The 25,675-nt window shown below is 38.4% G+C and overlaps 1 protein-coding gene across 5 annotated transcripts in view; it reads right to left on the bottom strand.

Moving 5' to 3' along the window:
• Positions 1–11,978: 11,978 nt before the first annotated feature.
• gria1b (glutamate receptor, ionotropic, AMPA 1b) overlaps positions 11,979–25,675 on the bottom strand; it is an 87,449-nt gene continuing 73,752 nt past the window's right edge. Inside the window, exons 14-16 of one of the 5 annotated variants that reach the window (XM_053478219.1) lie at positions 23,443–23,557; positions 18,007–18,141; positions 11,979–13,933 (exon numbers count right to left, since the gene is read on the bottom strand). In XM_053478219.1, the coding sequence (XP_053334194.1) occupies positions 13,775–13,933; positions 18,007–18,141; positions 23,443–23,557 (409 nt within the window). In that variant the 3' untranslated portion in view covers positions 11,979–13,774. Of the gene's footprint in view, positions 13,934–18,006; positions 18,142–23,442; positions 23,558–23,796; positions 25,051–25,675 lie in introns of those variants that run through there. The other 4 variants (XM_053478218.1, XR_008355817.1, XM_053478220.1 and 1 more) reach the window with 4 other exon arrangements.

Below are 25,675 nucleotides of genomic sequence, written 5' to 3' on the forward strand. Positions count from 1 at the left end.
CTAATGTTATTAAATGTGTGAAGTGGAATCCTTATGAAAGCACAATGATAAATTGTCTACACCAACATTCTGTCCAAAACAGTCTTTTATTGATCTAAGCAAAGCATTACTGTAGCATTCCCATTCTTAGAACCTGGACAACAGGAAAATTAAATCAACAAAAGAAGGCCCACACGCCTTTTCATGGTCTCTTGGCAGACAGAACTAGAAGATCCATCCGGCCAATGTTTTTACTGTTCCAGCAACAGTTTGATTGCCAGGAGATTGTGATTTACACATCATAATTTCTCTCTGTAGCAGATATTTTGTGTGGGGAGGAAGCAGAAGGGAAAGGTTTTAGTGGATTATTTAAGCATAGTGAAAAGACAGTTCCTACTCTTGCAGAGGTAACTCTTTCTTTTAGTTTGCCAAAGGCCACTGAGTCTGCAGGTGTCAAGTCTGATTATTGTCAATATACTGTACATATTATATGACCTGTTTGTCTAGTATGTCAAAGAAAACATGACTAAAGTCTGGAGCGCCTGTGCATATTTGACTAAGCCATATGGCATTACTGGGTATTTATAGTACCCCCTAGTGGTGAAGGCAGTTTTCTAAATATTTGTCTTTCTTTACTCTAGCTAAAGATACTTCTCAGGTTTAATTAAAGATGTCAGTCTTAGATGTGAGTCTACACACAGTCTACACTTGAAGTTCAAGTTCAAATCTTGTACTTGCAGATAAGAGTGGGCGCTCCTTTATAGCAAGGGCTTCTTAAAAAAAACATTTTACATGTAGGGAGCTGATGAGAAAAATATGGTCTTGTGCTCTAAAGAGTTGATTTCCTATTTATTTTAATCTAAAATGTCTCAATGCACCTCGGTCGAGGAGAGCTGTAAAAAGAGAGAGTGATCATGGCAGTGAATTGCCATCTCAACATGGGCGCTGGTGACAGGAGTAGGGAGAGGGAAGTTGTTGTTGTTTAGCCATCAGAGCAGGTGGAGAAGCTACGGTGCACTGCTGGAGGAGACTATAGTTGATCAGAGGAAAAGCACTTTTTGCTGATGATCTCGCAGCAGTTTACCTTCCTCTGTGACTCATTCGTAGTTTCAGTGTTTTAATAGATTGTTGTAACTGCCCAAGCAGTGATGTGTTTTGAAACTAAAGCAGTTGGGTACAATCATAAGAGGTTGAGTAAACAGATCCAAATTAGAAAATAGAATTGTATCAATGAATGCTCTGAGTGTGAGACATATATCAGCCGAAAGTCGGTTAGGAATGGGTGGTAGCTCGATGATTAGAACATCGGAATAATAACCAGGTGGTCATAAGTCCAAACCCCATGAACCATAAACTTCAGTATTGTCCTTTTACTACTGTAGTGTAAGTTGCTCCAAATAAATACACCTCACAAGTATTGCTATTGTACTCCTTTAATCATAAACTTGCTAAGTCTTGTATGACCAAGTCTGAATTACTCAGAAGTACTGTAGCATTAGGAGAACATTTCTCACTACTTCTAAAGGCTGAAAGACGTTTGTATGAGAATGAGCAGCTGGAGATTAATATACAGTAGCAGCCTGCTTCATCAAGACTAGACAAGCTTTCAAATCAAAGTCTGTCTTGGTTTTTTTTTTAAGCAAATGGACAAAAAAAAGAGAGAAGAACAATCTGTCTAAATAAGCAGAATGACTGTGATTGTTTGTTAGGTCGAGGAAGAACAATGATTAATTAAAAATTCAGTGTTGTTTAATTACAGACTACTAAAACATTTTTTTAACCTAACCTTATTTTCTTGCTTTTTGTATGTTTTCTTTTTTCGCTCTATTGGCCGAAGCTTAAACTAGATAATCAGATTTTTTTTCCTCCATTGTGACCTTACTGTATATACCAAGAAACCCTCTCCTGGTTCAATGTTTAGCTCTGCCCAGTTCCGCGCAGCTCTGCTGGTCTAAGGGGGGCATTTTTAAGAGCACCAGTAAATAAGGCTAAGTTAGTGTGTAATGGCTAACTGCTAACAGCTAACCTAGTCTTCTTTAGCTGTTAGTTGTTAGTTTATATTATAATTATTATTGTTATTATATAGCTGTATAATAATAATATTAATATTAATAATAATAATAATAATAATAATAATAATAATAATAACAATGCTTGATAAGTTCCCGATTGGCTTGCACATTCCCAAACGTGTTTCTTGAGGCAGTTCATTTAAAGCTAGAAACACTAAAACAGCATACTTGCAAATATAAGGTGAAACAGAAAGAACCTGAATGCAACAGAATACATGATCTTTGTTGTGTTTCAGCTGTAAAATTGCCAGACACATTTTGTAGCCCTTTAAGATTTATGCAAACTTGTTTAACAAGGGAGTATTATATGTGACCTTTAATTCATGAAAGTGTTTGTCTAAAAGAATTCTAAAGATCTCTAGAAAACCATAAAGTGTTTCTTACTGACTGCCATGAGACCAGGGTTGTAACTGAGTCTGAAGATGTTAAATTGAAAAATGCTGGTGATTTCTTTAAGGTTAATAGTTAGACAGCTGTAGCAAAGAATTTAAAAAGCCCCAGAAGACCGATCGTTTTAGCTTGCACTTTAATTAAAAGCTATCATAGCTCTAGACCAAATGTTTCTTAACAGGTCCTTCTTTGCTATAATCCACGCTCACTGTTGCTGCATACACCCCTATTTTTTATATTTAATGGAATAACTATAATATATATGATTGTTCTGTGACCTGCATGTGTGGCAATGCATAAAGTGTACCGTAGCAGATTAAGATACAGGTCCATGATTAGACCAACCAGGTTCTGCTTTCTAGGAAGAAGCCTAAGCTTGGTAGTGTCAACAAAAGCAGGTGTCAGGTGTCTGTGTTTCGATCTTCTACAGAGGTTGTACAGACTAATTACACCGGCTGCTTATCGCTGCAGATCTGTGAGCTGAGATAGAGGCAGCATGAGCTGAGCCTGGAGACCTGTAACCTAGTGCATGAGCACACACTAACCTGGAGAGGGAGTATAATATACCCCAAAGATCCACAGATTCCTCTGAGATGTGCAGAAGGATGGCCTGCTATTAAAAAAATACAGTATTTCCATAGTGATAAGTTTAAATATTATGTAACAATGCAATGCAAAGTACACTTTAATGATGAACTCGTTTGTTCTTTATCTAAAAATCTAACGCCCCCCTTTTAGGATTACAGGCTTTTGCAATAAAAAAAAAAAAATGGAACCAAGATGAATTATGTCAGATCTTTTTTTCCCCACCTTTAATGTTATTAACAATAATTACAATTCAGGGGGAAAATGTACATTTTTTGGGAGGGATGAAAGCCTGGTTGCACAAAGCAACATAATGGTAAGTCAGTATACAGTGAATGCACTTCTGTGAACATCCTAAAGATGGCAGCATATAACACTTTATAAATGAACCCTTGCTGAGGAAACTGATAAGGCTGTGCTCCAACAACATAAGACACTCTGATCATATTTTTTTTTTATTCGAAACGCTAAATAAGAGCTGTCTCATCATTTTAAACCAAATCAGTTCCCTTGAAAACTCAGCTGACGAGCGGCAGCTAAATAATAAGAGTAGCTTAGAGAAATTAATTGGGGGCACTCCATCCAGATGACCCCAGGTTTACTTTTGATTAAAATATTTAACAGCCTGACATGGCCAAAGGTTTATGGAATATCTCTAACCTTGATTCACTTACGGACAATTTATTGGTATCTTGGCTCCTCATTTTGTTGCCCTGTTAGTTTTACTCTGTTAAATATATCTCCGACAACAGCGTGGAGGCCTCAGAAACAAACTGCCTGCTATAGTTCCTGTTCACTCAAAAGAGCTGCGTTTACCCGCAGAGTTCAAAATGTGTTGTGCTCTCATACAGTACGTCTGCTCATGCTCTATTTCAGAGATGCCTTTTGTTCGGAGTGTGTGCTGCACTAATTACAGTGATCATTCAGAGCCAAGTTGCGCTCATGCTCATCACCTCCCACACACACACATACACACACACACACACATACACACAAAGTAAAAAAAAAAAACAATTCACACACTGCCATTAGGGCAGCCTGTGCGGTGGTATTATTACTTAGTCGCTTCGATTTGATCTAATGATCGAAAAATGCTAAACATCCAAACACTGCCATAAGTTTTGAAAGTCAGCTTAAATGCCTGATCTAACTAATCTTTATCTTTGTCTTCAATGGCTTGTATAACACCCAGATAAGGACTTTTAAATTAAATTTGAATGGTGTAAAGTGTAGTTCCAAATGTGCAGTTCCTCCAATGTCCACTGGGGGCTAGTTGAAAAAGTGAGTCAATCCACATGTTAAAATGACGGCTATAGTCTCCATAGCTACTGTATGATAGCATTCATAACAACTGTACAGGGAGGGATTTTTTGTAATGTAACTCATCAGTTAAAATCATATTAAGCTATAATTATAAATATTTATACATAATTAGGGGTGGCTGACTTGAGTGACAGCTGCAATGCAATGCAACGTCAAACCGTTAGCTGTCTGCTATGCATCACTTTAACTGGAATCGTTTTAGTTTAACTTACCACAAGTAATGTATTGTAAGTGTTAACACGGGACGACGCTTAGGGTTTGGAGAACGAAGTTCAATCCAATGCAAAGTAATGATAGAATATAAATTAGCCATCTTAACATTGAGTTAACATGAGTTAGACTAAAGTTAAGATAGCTAGTTTGTGATATCTGAGATACTGTAAGTATGCCGTATGCGTATGGGCCGGTTAATCAATATATATTGTTTCTATACTAAAAACTTTTAAGTACTGTATCATTGTGCTATGGTGCTACACATAAACTAAGTAATAAGTATTAAATTGAAAAACTGTTTTATATTTAACAAATATAAATGTACCATCACTTACTGTAGACTTACTGTAAGAAATGTATATTTGGAGCCTCTGAGTGGCGCAGTGGTAAAGTGCTCGCCCTATCATCCAGAGATCACGAGTTTGATTCCCGGGTGATGCTGTAACCTCTCGCAGCCGGAGGTCTAAAGAGAGCTGATTGGCTGACAAAATGGACTCCATTTAATTTAAACACATCTCCTGTTATACTGAACTACCAGTCTCACGTAGTATTATGCAGATCAATCTCTGCTATCGGTTTTCACCAAAATGAGGATGGGTTTCTCGTTGAGACTGGTTCTTCTTAAGGTTTCTTCCTATAACCATCTCAGGGAGTTTTTCCTTGCTACTGTCGCCGTCATCCTCAGCTTGCTCATCAGGGGACAATCTTATCATTTTGATTTATACACATTCACATTTCATACAAACTTAAATAATTCTTTTTATTGTGTAAAGCTGCTTTGCGACAATGTCAATTGTTAAAAGCGCTATAGAAATAGAATAGAATTGAATTGGCCGAGCTCTCTCAAAGGGGAGGAAGGAGAGTTACTTAGTGCTTCCACATTAATTATGGCTCTACAGCCAATAAGGGGCGTTTGTGAGCCCATGCAAGCGGAAGGGGCGGATGGCGTTGTCCTCCGAGTGTGTTACTCCGCCCCCAATGGTGCATGAGCGAGCAGTTCGAAAAGATGCGGTCGACTGGCGCCACGTGGTTCGGAGGAAACACGTGATAGTCTTCGGCCCTCCCGACTGAGTGGTAGTAGTAGCCTTAACGTGGGAGGCCCCTAATGACAGAGAGAAAAAAAAAAAGATGTATATTTAACAGTAAACATGAAAGGAGTTTCCATTATCAGGTCTTTGTAACAAACAAAAAGTTTTCTGCCATGGGAGTGGCATCAAAAGGCTAGTGTAACAACAGGATGCAACTTGTCGCACAGGGGTTCCTCACCATTTAGGATGTACTAAGCTGTAGTTTTTTAAATCTTATTTCATTTCACGAAAGAGAAAAAGTGATAAAGCGAGGCTGGTAAATAAATAACTGTTTAAGCTGCTAAGCACTAATTTGTCTCATTAATGTTCTATTAACTAAAAACAGATATAAAAAAACAATTCATTAGCACCTGTTCCTGGGTTGTATAAGCTCATTAGTTTATGATTGAGTCCTTCATCAACCGATCCTTCGGCAAAAACACTAAAATCCAGAAGTCTGACTGTGGATGGATACCCCGAGTGATCATGGGTAAACAGATGCCTTAAAAAGGCGCAGCTGTTTCCCTATCAGAATGAATGGACTGCAGTACAGCTGGCCTGTTTTAGCTAACAGGAAGCTCGAGATGCGCCACTGCAGCACTCCAAAGTTGAAGGCGAAGCAGTGTAATGGCTGGGGTTGGCATGGCAACCGTTTTGGGAGAACTGGAAAGGAGGAGGGGGAAAAAAAAGCGCAAAAGGGAGGGCGCGCGTTTTGCTTTCGGAACAGGAAAGTTGCTGGGAAATTGTGAGGGCAGCTAAAGAGCAGCTTCTCTTTTGAGCTGTATAGAGAGTAAAAAGAGCTTGAGATCGAGCATCCGCGCTGCTGGAAGCACAGCATTCTGCGGCACGCTGTAGGAGTAAAAAAAAATGATAGGTGAAGCCTTTACAATATTGTGCAGTGACTCAATGGTGACAGAAGGAGAGGAGCGGAAAGATGATGATGTTGCAATTGGCTCATATTTGTGTAGGGGTAGAAAAGAAATAAGATTCTTGGCGCACAAATGATCTGGCCACAGAAGGGAACGGGAGATCTGGCCTTATGTGATTTAGATTTCCTGTAAAATTCTTTATAAATTTTAGATTGATTACCATGATTATGACTGGGTCGAGCGAACAGGAAGACCACAGTAACTTAATCACTTTTTACAACCATGGTGCGCAAAAAGCATTTCAACGTGCAGTTGTAACTCTCCAGGTGACGCGGTTTCAGTATGCAATTCAGCACTGGTTAATATTCACAGCGCTCATATCAATGGAAAAAAGAAAAGATTTTGCATTCCTAGTCTAATATATTAGGTTTTTTTTAGGATTGTAACAATTTTTTGATTCTTCTTAAGTTGAAGCAAAAATTATGATCTGTAAAAGATATTTATTTATATATAATTATATATATAATTTTTTTCGTTCACAAATAATGGAGAAACTTTCACGGCATCGTTCACTGCAATAAAGTGCAGCTGAGATGACTTCGAACCAAACATCGAGTACATCTCACATCGTTTCGGGACTCAGGGTGAATATAAATCACAGAGTGGCGTTCTACGACGCTGAACGCTCAGCGAAGACGAGATGGCGGGCATATGGAGGAACATGCTGCTCTGTAAGTGTTTTCATCAGCCCCAGCATGAGGGGGGCAACCATTTGCCGGGTTCAATATCTCCTCGGGCTTCACACGAAGCGTTTCCTCTTGCTTGCTGATAAACTTGATCCGAACACCCCGCTGCACCATTTATCCAGTCGGAAAGACGGACTCGCCTAACGACGTTTATAGATTCGGTTACGGCTGGTGCGTCTGAAATGTTTTAACATCAGTTTGCTTTGTAAATGATTCAGAAAGGCTACATGTTGTGAAGCACGGCCCATTGTGTCTGCAACAGGGCGTAAAAAGAAAAAAAAAAAAACAGTCGAAAGGGGCTCACAAAGCACTTCACAATGGTCGAGCGGTTTTATTTCCAGAGCTCCTTTTACAGTAACTATGGAGACCGTGGGTCAGCTGATTGCAGAGAAATGCAGCAATGGACCATGGTAGTTATAGCTTTGTTTTTATCCCTTTTTTTTCTCTGCACTCAAGTAAAGGTTTTGTAGATTCTGTGTGATCATATACTTCATCTTCGGTCCCCTTAAAATGTTGTCTATTCTTTACAACTCTATAGCATCCAGGATATTTCTTTTAGCCGTGCTTTTGTCCCCTTTGATCCTGTAAAAGACATACAAAACATAATTCATTGTCCTCACTTCGCCTCTTTGTGGCTCAACACAAGCAGTTCACGAAGTTTTTAATGAAAGCCTATGTGTATAATGAAAGGATGCAGCTTTATTACTTTACCGCTATAACTCGTGCACAGCACCTCTCTGTGGATTATTGCTTCCAACTACGGCACATGTTACGACTGTTGGACGATGTCAAGGAAGGCTCTTGTGAAAAGTACAAGCTGCTGCCACATGCTGAGGCTGACAGTGGGGTAAAATGACATGTAGCCTTTACTAGGAAGCTCTTAAACCGTATTTAGGTGAGATGTTTTTGTCACAAAGTGCTTGCTTTTCGATATGACAGCTTTGGAGCCAGGATTCTATTTTTGGTTTTAGGGATTTTCCTCCACACTTCCATGCAGAAGGATTTAGGTTCTGATATCGTGTAAAAAAACGTCTGGAGCCACACACCATTTCTTCATATTTTGCCTCCAAAGTAGCAGACTTTCTTGGATTTGTAATGTAGTCTTGAGGAGTACTTTCTTTATGCTTCCCTAAGGACTTTTTTTTGGCTCTCATTTTCAATCATTATCAGTTCAGTCCCTTGTACCTGTCGATTTCTGACGAATGTTTTTGCTCCTTATGCCAAACAGTGACCTATTAATCAATTGTACATAAAAAAAAATTTAAACTTAAGGCAGGAGCCAGTAAGAAACAGGCGCAGATGATGATAGATGATCAGGCCGGTTATTACTGTAGTATTCTCATGTACAGGACACTATATTGTCAATAGTATTCGCTCACATGCCTTCACGTTCATATGAACTTGAGTAACATCCAATTCTTAATCCATAGAGTTTAATCTGATGTTGGCTCGCAGTCTCCGCTCTAATTTATCCCAAAGGTGTTCTATCAGGTTGAGGTCAGGATTCAGTGCAGGCTGCACAGTCAAGTTCCTCCACATCAAAAGCACTCATCCATGTCTTCATGGACCTTGCTTTATGCAATGGGGCACAGTCATGTTGGAACAGGAAGGGGCCGTCCCCAAGCTCCACAAAATTAGAAGCATGAAATTGTTCCCTTCCCACATGATTGTGCATCGGTGCACTAAGCAAGGTCCATAAAGACATGGATGAATGAGTTTGGTGTGGAAGAACTTGACTGGCCTGCACTGACTCCTGACCTCAACCTGATGGAACACCCTTTGGGATGAATTAGAGCGGAGACTGCGAGACAGGCCTTCTCGTCCAACATCAGTGCCTGACCTCACAAATGCACTTCTGGAAGAATGGTCAGAAATTCCATATACACACTCTTAAACCTTGTGGAAAGCCTTCCTGAGAAGAGCTGAAGCTGTTATAGCTGTCAAGGGGGCGGGGCTAACATCATATTAAACAATTTTGATTAAGAACTAAATGTTACTGAAGTTCATATGCATGTTCAGGCAGTTGAGCGAATACTTTGAGTGGTAGTAACAGATGAGAGGGGAAATGAGGTTGCTGCTGAAGTTGTAACATAAAAAAACAATTTTTTTAATTGCATCTTTAGGCACTTTGCAGCCTGTCAGAGTAAACATTTGTTCCTGTTTTTTTATTTTATTTTATTTAATCAAGATAATTTAATATGAAGAAATGAGGAAGGATCCAGACTTCTGCACAGTACTGTATCTTTCAGGCCATCTTGCACAGCTTCTTGCACAGCATGTTTAAAATCTATGGACAACGTGCCATTCCAAGAGATTTAGATTGTCCTTCATTGTCCTGTTATAGAAGTCAGCCTCTTAAAAGCAAATCTTTGCAAAATTTGCTGATACCTACTTAGATCCATTCTTCTATTCATCTCCACAGTATTTCCTGTGCCACAAGCTGTTACACGACCCCGAAGTACAATAGAGCCACCCCATGCTGAACAGTTGGCAAGATGTTTTCATCAAATGCTGCTCCCGTTTTCTCTTAACATACTTTGATGATTTTGGTTAAAAAAAGTTGTTGTTTTTTTTACTTCCCTACTACGTCGTACACAGTACTTGTTTATAAAATGTTTCTGGTTTATCTCCTTATGTTCTACCTTTTTAAGATGTGGGTATCAATTAACTTTATCTTCAGATCCTCATCTAACCTCAGGGCTACCTAGAGGAGGTTTATCAGATATCAAATCTTTTTTCAATCATTTAAACAGTTTTGTGGCATGCTCCTTCATTAAAAAACAAAACAAAACAATAATATATGTCCAGTGGTGACCAAAAGCATATTATATAAAAGTAAAAGTTCCCTGTTATAATTCTCAAAATTTTTTAAATAATGGTAATCAAGATAAGTTCTTAACACAACTCTTCAGCCATATACTGTAGACTAGAACTACTTAGTGAAAACTACTTGGGCTTTATGCCCCCCAAAAAGCTGTCATTTCAATAGGATCTTCAAAAAGGAGATTTAAAATTACTGTAACTGGGTAAAGAACCTTTCAACATATTCTCAAAATGTGGAAGGATAGTGCTGAACTGTAAACTTGTGGTCAGAGAATGTGGTTGGAAAAAAAATTATAAATAGGGTTTACTTGGTGTAGCTCCAGTTTACTTTGTAAATTTAAATGGTAAAAAAAAAATCAACAATAAAAACCAGAGCTATGTTAAATAGTGAATTTAACAGCATTTCCATACACACACAATGTGAAGAAAACGTACGGGATTGAAACTAAACAGCTGTAAGGCCTTTAGAAAACCACTTGTAAGCATGACGAATCAGAAAAAAAGGCTTTAACTCACTAGGGAGCATAAAGTTTGGACTTTGAAGTCCACTGTACAAGCCTCTGGAGACAGTGTTATGATCTGGGGTTGCTTCAGTGGGTACTGTACAGTAGGTCTAGATCAGCAACATTATGTGGCAATAAAATAAAGTCAGCTGACTACCTGAATGTACTGAATGACCAGTGGTTCTGGGAACATGAAGAATCACTTTCACCAGAATAACTGGCCACCACATTGTGTGCCATAAGTAACAGGCAGGATGTACAGTAATACATGGCATAAGTTGTCTTGGTTGTCTTGGCCACCATGGTAATTACGGTGACTATACTCACTTATCCACTCATCTTCTATACCGCTTTATCCTGTTGGAATATAATAATCTTCAAGGTGGTAATGACCCTCTGTTTTATGTTCACAACATCAACTCAATTATTGTCCTGGAACATGGAACACATCCTGGTGACTTTTATTTCTTTCCAGACAATGAAGAACAATGAAAAGAATGGCAGATATGTTTTTTTTTCTTTTTTTTTTCAGAAATTAGTCTGAAACATTTCTTCTGAGTGTAATGGAATGAGAGGTCTGTGTATAGTTTGACTGATGAAATATCATCTTCACAATCAAATTCCACACCTTGGTGAGTTCTGCACCAGTGCAATGGGTTTAAAAAAAAAAAAAAAAAAAAAGATGCATTCGCTCGTTAGCTTGAGGCAGAGCAATATCGTAGGTGTGTCAAAGCAGCAATATTTCCAAGTATATTCATTTACTGTGTAGTAAATGCACATCCACAGGCATGGCTTTAGTCCCAGCAGACAGCTCTGCGTTATTGAACACTGAAACACATGAAAGCCACGGGCACTTTCTGGTGATTGACTTTGGGGGGGGGGGGGGGGGGGGGGGGGGGGGGGGAAAAAAACAGGCTACTTTTGCTGAGCGGCTTGTCTGGAAAGGCCAGGTCTTCGGGGGAAATGGAAGAGAGAGAACAAATGTGGCATTTGTTGAGATCGATAGCGCATTGCGAGAGGCATCAGAAAGAACTCCGCCGCGCAAAGGTCCCGTAAATAGTTATTTTATATGAATGCATCACGGCGGTGGGGATAAATTCATCTGTTCTGCTGTTCGACTGAGCTGCTGGAGAGGAGGAGGTAAAACAGAACACCACAATAGGGAGTAAATGAGCCCGAGTGAAGCGCATAACCCTGAGCACCCAAGCACAATCCAATCTGAAACGAGGGTTTGAAGAAGCAATTGTGAAAGAATTACCACTTTCAATTCGGTTCACCTCGCTTGTGAAAATATGTGAGCGACAGATTGAGAAAGAGAAGAAGAAAAAAGAAGAAATAGAAAAAAAGAGGGAGAGAACATATTGTTGGGGGTTGAAAGAAAGTGGAACCTGTGACTGACAAACCCAGATTGTGCTTAGAAAAGTTTATTTCTGAGCAACACTTGTCAACATGTTTCAGAATTCAGACTCAACTGCGTGAAAGCTATTTCGTAACATTGACATGTGTAAAAAGTTACAAGACAGCCGTGAAAGGATTTAAAAAAAAAAGAAGACTACAGCATTAAAAAAAAACAAAAAATCGAAAAATAAAAACAAATAAACAATGCACAAGGAAAAAAAATTGCACCATAAATACAGGAGCGAAAATAAATTAAAGTAATCTATCAAACCACTGCAAATGTACGACATCATATTATTATTTTTTCTTGTTAGTGGAAATGTGTATATTTATATATGGATTTACTTCTTCTTCATCTTTTTCCTGTTCTTTTATTTTTTTACAAAAATGAATGGCAGTATAAAAAAAAAGAAAAAAAGAAAAGAAAAAACAACCCGATCTATTCTACAGGTATTGTATGCACTCCCCCTCCACGGTGTCGTGGCTACAGTGCGCCGTCGAGTTTACTGAGGAAACATAGAGAAGTTGACGCGCAAGCCCCGACACTTATGCTTAGCTGAAAAGTTGATGCTGCTGACGTTGCTGCTGTGCAAAAGGTACGCTTGTGCTTTGCAATGCCATTCTGCTCTTCGTCGTGTTACGGTATTACAGACGCGGCCCGGTTCTCAGACTTAATCAGCCAACGAGGAGGAAAAACAACGTTCGTCAGGAACAAAATGATCTTAGAACTCTTTTCGAACCTGGGCACAGAATGATTGCTAAAATCCAAAGCTCTTAGGTAAAATCTGACATCGTCATGCATTTGGTTTGTCTTTTGTGCCCAGTTTTATTTGTATCGTTTTGAGAATGAAAACCGTAAGAAGTCTACTGGAGCTACTTTTATTTTTCCCCTCGACTTCTCCACATCAATCATGATTACTGGTGTTGCTACAGGCAGGATTTCCTAATGTGGTTTTCAAGCTATTGCATCAACAGTGTACAACTTATCCCATTTCCTTTATCGTTTTCAGCATAAGCTCCGCGTGCGCTGTCATCCCAACAGCTTACAGAAAAGACACGCACGTAAAAAACCTTTGCTCACGCATGAAGGAATGAAAAAGACACGTGGAAGACGATGCTGGATGAAAACATTCAGACTGGAATGCTCTGTTTGTATATATTGTTTTTGTTCCACACGCTCTCTCTAGATTGCTCTTTCTCTGAGATCTAATCACAGCACACAGACTGTGAGCAGGTGATTCATCATGCACGCTAGGGCAGAAGGAGACAGAGCGCAGGATATGACAAGTGTGAGCGATCAGCTCGTGTTTTCTTTAGGAGGTGTCTTATTGGGGTGCTCCGGAGGAGGTTTGGCCGGTGACTTGTAATGAGTGTAATGAGACAAGCAAATGCATCATACTTTACCAGTGTTGGAAACACAGCATGGGGGAGGAACTATACACGAGCAGGTAAACAAGGGACAAAATAACAGGTTTCGTCGTCATCGAGACACTGACGAATCTTAAACAAGACCAAACAAAATACATAGTCGTATTCATAGTGCAAGTGTCACTATTTTTTTCGAGCCTCGTCTTTATATTCTCAAAAAAAAAGAAAAAAAAAAACGATGCTCCGTACAAAAACTCCCATTCAGGTTCCTTATTGCACCAGATAAGCAAAAAAACTCATCGAATGTCTATTAGAAAAAGGATTTCCGCCCCTTCTGTTGTCTCATCGTGAGTCCAGAGTGTGTAAAGAGTAAGTCCTTTTGGCTGAAGTTCACATCTTCCTCATTTTCTGCTCTGTCCCTCAGTGTGGCAGGACCATCTACATGCCGCTGGTGTTGATGCCCATGCCTGCTGCTTGCCCCATGCAGGGCAGAGTCTGTGCCGCTTTGGGAAAATCATGAGCCACGACGCGTCCGTTTTCCCCTCCGCTTCCCATGCGGCTCAGGCTGGAGCCCAGCATTGCTGCGTCGATGATTTGCTACAAGAGACAGACGACAAACACGGTTCTTAGCTACACCAAATCCGGATTTATCTTTCGATTAAACCGAATGCGTCATGTCTATCGGCAAAAACAAGCTCTAAACCAGTGTCAGCTGGCACTCGAAGCTGTATATCCACAAGCTCTGGTGGAAATTTATGCCTCGCTTGAGTTGTATGCGTCTGTCAATATGGCAGCCTTGCACAATAATTTAGCAGTCGGGAGAAAAAAAATACTTAGAACAATAAAAGAAATCATGCTAGCTGGGAAACCTCTCACTCCTGCATTAGTTTTACATAATGAAAGCCTGTAGGCTTCAAACGGGAGCTAATGATGTGGCTGTCAGGCTTTAAATTCAAATCCAGCACACTTCACTGCATCAGCGAGGATAATGCTTCCCCAGCTGATGCAGTCCAATTGGCCTTCTCCAGGAGCAGTAATTTCTGCTAAATTTATACCAAAGTGCTGCTGATGTCTTCATTCCGATTGATCAAAAATTTGTCGATTAGTTTTCTGTAGGAGCACACTGCTAATAACCATAATTCCAGATGTGGGCCACATCGCAGGTTTGCAGTATGTTAATGCACCAGCTCTAAAACCTTGTATGTTTTATGCGCCACATTAACAAATTGAACATAGTGTAAGTATGATGATGAAGTTTTCTGCAATAACATATTTATATATTATTTATTTAGTATTTGAGAATGTAGTTTTTTAGTATTTAAGAAGCCTCAAGTTTCATTGCTTTGTAAATTTAAGAGTAAAGTTGTAAAATGGAGGTTTTTCCACCATGTAAAAGTCTTCAGCTCTTTTGAATCTTTGCAGCAACATGACTACATGCAAAAAAGAACTAAATTAAAACAAGCTCTGCACTGCAAAACAGGACATGTTAGCAAGTGTTTGAATTTGCAACAAACCAAATATAATATTATTAAGCCTATTTCTAGACAAATGTAATAGAATTTCTTGTTCCATTAGCAGATAATTTAGCTGAGTTCTTCTAAAAAAAAAAAAACTATCTGTATAAACATGTTTCAAATTTTAATTACAAGGGGTGTTTAAGTCAAAGTGGGACTTTTAATGAATAAAAGAACACAGTTATAAGGGTAAAAAAACTCACTTTTTTTGAGGGTAAATTCTTTCTACACTAATGCCCTTATCGCGGTATTCCACTAGGCCTGAATACAATCAAGGTAGAAGTTTTCTCTTGTTCAGACTGCCTGCTTTATGTCTAAAATGCTGGCCTCCCAAGAACTTCTTTAGTGGCTCAAACATGTGGAAATGGCTTGGAGCGAGGTCAAGGCAGTATGATGGGGAATGGAGCAATAACTCTCAGGCAAGTCCCTGTTATGTGTAAGTGATGTTCGTGAATGTTTGTGTGTACAATTCCCAAAGACTCTTCCGTGAGTTGACGACAAGTCATCTGTGGATTTTCGGGGATCAGGCATTCCACTCTCGGAATGTTCAGAGGAACGACTGCAGTGAGCTCTGACTGTCATTCATGGAGGTACTGCCTTTGTTAAAAGGTTTGCACTATTCAAATGTTTTACTGCGGCTAAGAGTCTTACCACCGTACTGTGCTTGAAATCTTCTCTAAACGGCAATCGTTTTTACACTTTTACTCGGGAGAAAAAAACAGTCCCAGTTTGACTTGAACACCTCTTCCTTGTCCTGCTGTAGAGCTATATTTACTGCAATGAAAGATGTGCTTATACTGTAAAATAATCACCTTCATATAGTCAGCTTTAATTATTTTCCTTTAATTCTGGTATAAAAAAAACCCCTATGCAGCAGTTACGTGAATGTCAGATTCAAATAAAAAGACTGAACACATTCTAGTTAGGGATACAGCAATGTGATTACATTCATAAAATTAAAACATATCATTAAAATGATTTACTGAGCCTACCACTGATTGCTGTTCTCGAATATTAGGGAATAAGAAACCGTTTTAACAAACGGACACCACTACTTCCACAGAAAATGGCATTTTTATGGCCGCAAACAAAATTATGATTCACCACATGGTTCCACTGATAATTGAATCTAAATTTGTCACTGCGGCTTTTTTTGATGATGGCCGAAAGGCATTCTAAGAAAATGTGGTCCAAGATTAGGGGGAAAAAATAAGGAATAGGCTTTCTATATCACACTCGCCCACTGTTACCTCTTTCCCACTAACACCTTGTCATGAGAAGCAGGGTGGTCACGCTCTTATAATCACCGTGTGTATTTCACACTTGTGAACTTCATCCAAGATATAGATGTTTAATTCTGCCTTATTCTTAACGTTCTTACAAGAATATCCAACAGCTAAAAAGAAATGTCAGAGTTTATATAAAATTATTAGAAGGGGGTACTTTTTTAGACAAGATTTAGAAAAAAGCCGCATTAGGAAAAAAAAAAAACATTTATACTGTTTTGATTGATTTAAGTCAGGGCAATTTCCCACTCTGTAGCTTCACTTTTCTCTATCACATATAACAGGTAGGCTACTTTAAGGGCTAATGCTTAATAGCTAATGATTTACACTTAATAATATATATGTATCCGCACTTAAAATAGCCATATATTTACAAGAATATATTGTGTATAATTAATTTTAAATAATGTTAAATAATATTTAAAACCAAAAATTTGGCCAGTGTTATATTTATTTCTTTGACAAAATGCAACCATTAGCATAATGCTAGCAACATTAGCAAGTGCTTTACAAAATGTCATAGCATCCTCATGTTGAGCAAGTTTGCTAACAACATTAGCTAACAGTTTACCACAAAGGCCTACATTAGCCTAATGTTAGCATTTGCTAAATACAATTCCTTCTATTTTTGACAGTGCAGTTAGCTTGTAAGCAACGTGGCTAAATGAAAAAGCTATAAAGATAAATAAAAAAAAAAGGGATGAAGGTGGCTTCTCCTACTTTCTCGATTTCTATTCCAGTCATGTTCCAGAGATTACGTAAAAAAAAAAAAAAATTTTGCCTGAAATTAACAAGGTAAATATTAGTACTAAAATGTGATTAAAATTCCTGTCACCGTGTTATATTTACACGTCTAACTAATCGCACACCTGCCAATAAAATGGGATTTTACTCCATATTAGTATTATATCACTAATAATTAATATGATACAATATGTGTAGAGGTCTGGGAATGACCTTTTTTCCTACTGGTGGGGCTGGTGATAATCCGTTGAATAGGTAAATATTAGCCATGTTAGCATTTGATCTGATTGTTTGCCTCTGTACAGAATAAATATATTCTTTCTGCTCATGTTTGCCCCACATTGGGTTAGATTAGGTGACGTGAAGAGCTGCCAGGAGGGACACTTTGCTTTCACCCCGAATCGGTGAACTATGTAAGAACAACTCTTTTTAAACAGTCTTTCATCTATTGATTTGGCTGAGAATGGGCCTCTGACTGGGTCACATTTCTAACATACAGTAATAAGGCATCTACCAATCATAGATGTGACTCAATTCTTGTAACCAGTGGAGGTTATCAGAAAAGATGGGAACCTTACAGTATAGTTATGCAGTGGTACCTCAGCATACAAACACCCCACCTTTTCTGCATTTATATTATTTATTATTTTTTAATTATTTTTTATTATTAAATAATATTTATCATTAATATATTTATTCATAAAATGCATCTTATAAATGCAAAAATAGAACCATGTCAGGTTCTAGTCTTGTGATGCGAGAATAGAAATGTGACAACAGTTGGCACTGACTTACTAAAATTGGACAGATGAAGACTATATAAAAATAAATTAATAAATAAATAAATAAATAAATCACATCTTCTGTTCTCCTGTTCTGTGATTTTTTTTGTTTTCTCAAACTTGTCCAGTTTGGATAAACCTGTTTCCACCATGATTGCCTGCACATGAACGTGCAGGTGTACAGTTACTCCTATTAAAGTATTCTGCGTAAAGTGTAAAGTGCATTTACAAAATACATGTAGAATCGAAAACCAAATCAAATCAAAAAGAAGTTGATAAGCATAAAACATTAGAGCTAAAATATAGTACAGTGCATGTGTAACACTGTATTATTCTTTACTTACCTTCATTCTCCGAGACTGGATTCTGGACTTGTAACAGAACTCGACCAAGGCCACCAGCATGGCCAGCCCCAGTCCTCCAATCAGGATGTAGAAAACCCCTGCCACATTACTGAGGCTCAGGGCGCTGGTCTTATCCTGAACAGCATAGAGAATACAATTAGAAACTAATACATATACAACGCTGACACGAACATGCACATACATACTGTACACACGCACGCACACGCACACACACACACACACATGCATTCACCAAAGTCCACCTCTCTTACTAAGACTAGCAAACACATAACAGGATATTTTAGACACAATATAGTATATACAGTAGTACGACACTACAATATAATACATATTGCATTTAAATCCATCAATTTAATATTTACAGATTTGAATACATAACTAGCAGCAATAAAATTATCTAGTAAACACTTTCTAAAGCATGCAGACAACCTCATGCACAAGTCACAAGCTGGAATAACACATATCACTCTCCAGAACATGACATTTCGATCTATTTATTCTTTCTGCATACTTAGATTGAAGAAAGTCTATCAATAAACAATTAAAACATCTGTCCATTTTAGAATTGAAGCAGCCTCTATATTGGAAGTGCATATACAGTATTAGGTGAGAGGAATCGTTCTATAGGTGTTGGGAGTTACAGTACGTGAGCTATGGCCTGTGAGCTCTTTCTCTGTCCCCATGATGGTGGCCATGACATTAGTGGGGCAGCAGAAATGAGTGACATGCATGAGTTTTTTTCTGACCATACTTCGGTCTCATCCACAAGCATGCACATTGCTTTTACAGTGGCTGGCATCAGTATTCACCCTCCCTTGAACTTTCTGAGATTCTGTAAGGTATGGGACACAATTTGGATTACAGATCATAATTTTATTTAAAATAGCCCATAATACTGAAGTGATTGCTTACTCTTACCCATGCATTATAGCTCCATGGGCTTTACGATGCTGTTTATTGGTACTGTATGTTCTCTAAATAAAGCTATGGCCCTGCAAGAACAGGTACCAGATACTTAAATCACTTGATACTTTAACTGCTACACACACTACAAATGTAACTAATAATGTGACTTATGTTGTGTTTTTGCACCAGAACTAATTTTAAAAGATTCACACATTAAAAAGCTTTTTCAAAAATGTATCCAGACTTTTAAAACTTTCTATGAGCTATTTTAAGTAGACTCATGATGTATAATTCCAATTAAGTCCGATCGAGTGGACAAAATGTGAAAAAGGTGGGAAGGGGTGAATACTTACACAAGGCACTATAAAACATGGACAAGGATAGATAGCATTACTGATCTCTCTGGGGAAAAAGCAATCAGAGGACAGGGATTTCACAGCGACGCATTACTCTCCAAACTGTCATTTACTTGTATAGTATGTGGATGGATCTGATCCCCAATGATGATCAGACTTGAATAGACTACAGTACTATGATTAATCACAGTGCACCTATTAAGCTTCACAGACTTTGACATTAGGACCTATTGAATAATTTAAGCATGGCTGCCCAAACCTGCCCCTGGAGCTCCAGCACCCTGCAGAGTTTAGTTAAAGCCTGACTTTAACACATCCTGACTCCATTTCTTCCTACACAGATTACCGAGTTAGCCAGATTCTATTGTTAATGGTTTGACATGATCCTCGTTTATATAGTTTTCCTTGTAGCTGTCGCCAGAACAAGGAATCCATGAGTTCAAATCTGCTCAGAGCTAGTTTGCTCATTTTAAGGAAAATGCGATCAGACTGTTAGAGTGAATCCATGGTGCCTTATGGCGATCAGAATAAAAAAAAAGAGAACATAAAGCCTTTTTGGAACACACAATATTTAGCTAAAATCTCATGCAAATTGTCTCAGTTGCACAGTTGGCAATATTATTACTTTCCTGTTTGCCCTTAAACCTGAAATTGTAAAAATACTATTTTTCTTTTTCTTTTTCTTTTTTTTAAGGCTGTCGGTGGCATCTCCATACAGTATGTCTGATCATCTATCGCTCCATCCATTAGAGGGGTTTGGAGCCTTTCACAGAAAACTTAGGGCATAAAGCAAGGTAAACCCTGGATGGGATGCCAACCCATTCCAGGGTGCTAACACAGACACGCTAATTCATGAATACAGGCAATTTGGAAAAGCCAGTTGTGTCTTTGGACTGTTGGAGGAAACCTGGAATAGGAAGACTTCCTACACACTCACCAGAGCCAATGAACTATCAACCTTAGGAGGTGCAAGACCACCTTGATAACCACTAAGCCACTGAGCTGACTATTTTTGACCAATAATTTTTATATATATATATACCTAGAGCACGTTTCCTGCTATACATTAGGTCCCCTCAGCCAACATTTTTTGCTTTTTGCTCCATTTAATTTGGTGTGAAATAAAACCAAACTAGACACAATTGATTTGTAAAAGCAATATAATAAAAATAGGCTTAATAATCTTATATCGCGTTTGCTATGGGGGTGTTCATGTCAAGTCGGGATGAAATTTCTTGTAATTGAAGGCATAAAACCAACATCAACCAGCACGGTATGATGATGAGACTCTTCACTGGCACTGAGAAAACTTCCTACTTTGATGGTATCTAAACATTAGTGAAACACTGGGGTGAGTGCATTAGTGTAGTAGGGATTATATAGATAATATATATAACTAAAGATAATAGCACAATCAAAAGGTCCCGGTTTGACTTGAACACTATAATCTTATACAGTATTACAAATTTGACTAATAATAATTATAATATTAATAATAATAGACAGTATTTCCATTTAATCAGCTATGAACTGCATTCAGGGGCATTTCTACCTCTAGTGTAATTACAACAGAGTCTAATGTGCTTATGGTGCAATATTTAGATGTCAGGATGGTAATTATGTTTATGTAAATCTGTTTTGTGTTGTCAGTGATCTGTGCATTCCAAACTACGCTGAATGTTTCGTGTTGTGGATAAAATGGTGAATAAAATTAATCTAAATCTTATTCTGATTCTATGAGACACGTATTTTAATGTACATCGCAATTCACTTTCCTATCCTATACTAATGGCAATGTTTTGGTTAATTTGTCCTCTCATTCAAAACATACAGTGATTTTAAACTGGATAAGCACGATGCAGCTCAGCTTAGGTAGATAGAATTTAAAAAAAAAATCTGCTATGAATAGAGGTTTTTAATTAAAATATATTTTGGCATGGGAATGTGTTATGAAAATCTAATTAAGACATACTGCCATCACTGCCCCTGATATTATTGTAAAAAAGCTCACACATACTGTAGGGCAGACGTTTATTTCGAGGACTATTTACAGAATAACTCAGACTGCACTATACAGTATCTATTTAAACCCTATTAAACCATGTGTCTTAAATCAAAGTTGAGGTCAATAAAATTTTCCTTTACCGAAGTTTGTCACCCAGAATGAGAGTGTGTAAGTAACTGGGGCCAAATTTCACGAAGTTCAACTGAGACAGTCCGTTGAGCTAAATCTGGTAGGTATCTTTTTAAGTCATGCCATATGGTACAGTAGATACCCACTTGAATTAGCTCAGTGGGACTGCAGAAGTTCATGAGTCACAGCTGAACTTTGGAATGCATTTTTGCATGGAACAAGGGTTGTGGTATTTGGCCCACATTGTACTCGTATTCCAAATAAACAAACTTCACAGTCTATATGCAGAGCAGGAAAATCTATACATTTATACAATTTATTTCAAGTTTCCATTTGAGTAGCAGCATTTTAAATAGCCATTGTTAATTTATTGAGCATTGTTTTGTGTCTTTATAATCACTCAGTGACCAACATTATCAGGGACACCTGTTCACGGCTCGTTTTTTTAATACTAAAAACAGCAGTCACAGAACGGTGTGAAAATCTAGAGACATTAAGAATTTAGTGGGAGTGCAGGCAGAATGTCAGTGCAGGTGGAAGAAGTCAGGGGAGGACGGCTATAGTAACTCTTGGCAGATGGAATACGAGTTACACCTTGATGCAGGTTTTCTGCAATGGCAAAAGACCACAACATGTTCCACTTCCGTCGGTCAAGAACAGGAATTCAGAGTAGGTGAACATCAGCCTTCAACTCTTTTCCTTATTAACTGCACAATGAGTGCACCCTTCTAATCAACACAGTAATATACAATTATGAATCCTTTTACTCTAATCAACTTTACAGGTGCCACTAGAGAGCCACAGGTAACCTGGTTGGAACACTTGACAATAAATCAAGTATATCTCATCTTCACTTCAATTTCCTATACTCAATTAAAAGACAAACCAAGCAACACGGCCCTGGACTAATAATGGTCTTCTGTGGCATTAAAATAATAAATCTGTGAGCTGGAACAAAACTCTGCAGGTTCATAGAGCTCTAGGAAAAAAGCATAGGCATCTCTGGGTGAAATAAATAACCCTAATACTCATGAGTTTGTGGACATCAACTACTGTATACACATCACTATATGTTTATATTAATATCTATATGTTAATATTTTTTGTATAAGGGTCTGGTTTTAATATTTGCAGCTACATTTAAAAAAAAAACAATATGAAAAAGTTAATCATCATAAGCTTAGGAATTAAGCTATGAATTAAAAGATTATTTAACCCTTATGAACTGTGGCTTTCATTTAAACCGGAAGCTCTTAACACACCTCATATATTTGTAGAATAAGTTTACTATTTTTTTTTTTTCATGCTGAAATCCTAACTAAACGATTTGTTTCTTTGTAACCAACTTTGTAGACCTACCTTTTGTAACAGCACACAAGACGAATAAACCTGGCCTTGATTATGTTGTCAAGAAGATTGTCAAAAAAACGAAATATGCTTTCATAAGCAAACAAAAGTTTTTAACCTTGCATCCTTTTGCCTTTTATTAATGTTTTTTTTTTTGTTAGAAAAGAGGGGAAAAAAAGCATAAAATCATACTTTCCAGTAATCTCTGGAAATCCTACAGCTAATCGGTAGATATTGGTATACCCAAGGTCCTCATTCTGTGCTTAGGCTTCCTTCCTGGTAGATTATGTGGACATAAATCAAAGCCACTGGGTCATTCTGACAGCACAGTTCATAAGGGTTAAACATTCCATGACGCGAAAAATAGCTACATTTACCGAGGCGCTTATCCCCCACGTATCTATCTACTTACTGTATTTCAAAATGCCATTACCGTAAGTGATGACACAGCATGTGTACGTGTGCGTGTGTGTTTGTGTGTGCTGGTTGCATTTAGGTAAAGGGCAGATTGGAGACAGAGCACAGGCAGCTGCTACAGTATGTACTAGTGAGTGGGGTGGGGGATGAGTGGGCTTGATTTCTTTTCTTTTTTTTCTTTTTTTTCATTTTATTTTGATTAAGCGCTGAGGATTGTTGACTAAAGTGAGGCAAAGCACCAATGTGGGAACTAACCTTTCTTCCGGAGTCCTTGCTTCCACACTCGCCTTTATCGTACCACCATTTGTTTTTCAGTTTGTCTAAGACGGCCTGCTCATTGAGCTTCAACACCGCTAGGTTTACTGGGATTCTTCAACCAGGGAAATAACATAAATAACATTACCCATGTTATCTTATGTTATTCAGCATTTAAGTAAACACACACCTATATAAAATAAAATATGTACTAGTGTTGTACTACAAGTCTACAGCTAGATTGAGGGGGGAAAAAAAGAGAAAAAAAAAAAAAGCTTAATCACAGATCTGAATATAGTGTGGCTGTGCCAAAGTGATATGCATTAATACTCCATCTAGCTTTGTTGCCTTTCTCCCTAGTGCAAGATGTGTATTACTATATCACTTTGGGTAACCGGCAAGAGATGAAAACACTTGGATAGGAAAATCTTGATTTTTTCTTCTCCTATATCATATGAAATATGCAATTAGAAATTCTTTTAATATTTTTTTTTTTTTTAATGCATTGTTTATAAATGCATTGTTACGCTAATGCATCGTCTGAGCCAGATCGGTTTTAGCATACAGCCCCGTACTGTGTGAGTACGGGTCCTAGGGTGTCTGGTGTGCGTATTTGCCGGTTACCCCTCCACCGTGGTGGTTACCCGCTGGATAGCTCATACTGGGGCTGACCTTGGAATCACCTCCCCCGCTGCCGCACTCGCCCTTGTCGTACCACCATTTGTTTTTCAATTTGTCCAACAGGCCCTGCTCGTTCAGTTTTAACACTGCCAGGTTTACTCGGTTTCTTGAAATGATAATAAATAAAATAATCGGGGTCAGCGTAAGTGGTGAGAATGGGACAGTGAGGCAGAGGTTGTAGGAAATGAAACGTGAGTCAATCTAAAAAAAAAGTAATAATCATAAAAAAAAATTTAATCAAAATTAAAGGCAAACTGATCTGATTGTGTGCCTGTTTCTACAAGACCTTTTTGTTGTCTTGTTCTGTGTGATGTTCAGGAAAAGAAAAGAAAATATGTGGTGTGAGCAGATTTTACCAAGCGAGACATAGATTCCTAGGAAGGGAAGAGGAGGCGTTAGCAACGCTCTGGATTTAAGCCGGATTGTCTTGTGATTTGTCATTTGGTCAAACAGGTCGAAGGAGATCTTCCTACAGTACATGGTCCATGGTACAGTATGTCCATGCCAGAGCGTTCTTAATTCAATACGCCTGCTCCACCCTTTACCCAGTCTTCATGTGCTCCTGTTCCAGGCGCTGTTACCGGGAAGCCCCTTCCACTGCGGAGCGGAGAGTGCCGCCAGGGAGGAAAGCGAACAGACCGTGAGTCTGTTCTGCTCCCGGGCAACAGTGTCTTTCTCAGTAAAACCTCTCTTTCTGAGCCCTCCGTCTGTGTGACGGGAGAGGGTTAGAAAGAGGTCGGTTTATGGGTGACTAACAGAAAGCCAGACTACATTCGTGAGCGTTGCGTTTCTCAAGTTCACTGCTTGGGCGGAAAGAGTAACAGGCAGAGAGGAGAGGGGGGGAGAAGTACCGCATTTTCCAGACTATAAGACGTGTCTTTTGCCCTGTAGCGAGTGCCTGCTTGTATTAGTGTTTTTATTCTGGGTCTGAATAACAGGAAGGTTAGGAACGTTATAAAGCACACTTTCAGCATGGCACTAATATAACATTTGATCCCTTAAAATCGTAACAGGACTGGCTGGACCAACAACAACAAAAATCTGCCTAAAAAAATTTGTGATTAAATGTTGGAATTTGGGCCTGATTTATCTTTTATAAGATATAGGACAGAATTGATTTGTTCTGAGAAGCATTTCTATGATGACATTAGTAAAAACAGTCAGGTCAAAAAGGCATTTGTATGTGCTTGTGTCAATTTACAAATGAGAAAACTCACTAATACTGTATGAGTTTCGGCGATTTATTATATATTTCAACTTCAAATTAATGAGCTGGAAAGAAAGAATCCAAAACACATCCATGAATTAAGACAGATACAGTATGACTAGCCATTCAATTGTAGCACGCCATAAAAGCAGGTAGCTAACCCACTGCGTTGGATGAGCTGTATTACTGGAAAAAATTTGTTGCACACTACTATTAGAAGGATTGCAATTTATAAATTTTAATTTGCAGTTTTGTGTCAGCTGTAGCGCAGGTGTAGTGCAACTCTACTGTATGTTTGGTCTTTAAACATTGCTGGTAGGAATTATTTAAATAATAGATAAACGA

Source organism: Clarias gariepinus, chromosome 19 (assembly GCF_024256425.1).
Source record: "Clarias gariepinus isolate MV-2021 ecotype Netherlands chromosome 19, CGAR_prim_01v2, whole genome shotgun sequence".
Classification (NCBI taxonomy): Eukaryota; Metazoa; Chordata; class Actinopteri; order Siluriformes; family Clariidae; genus Clarias; species Clarias gariepinus.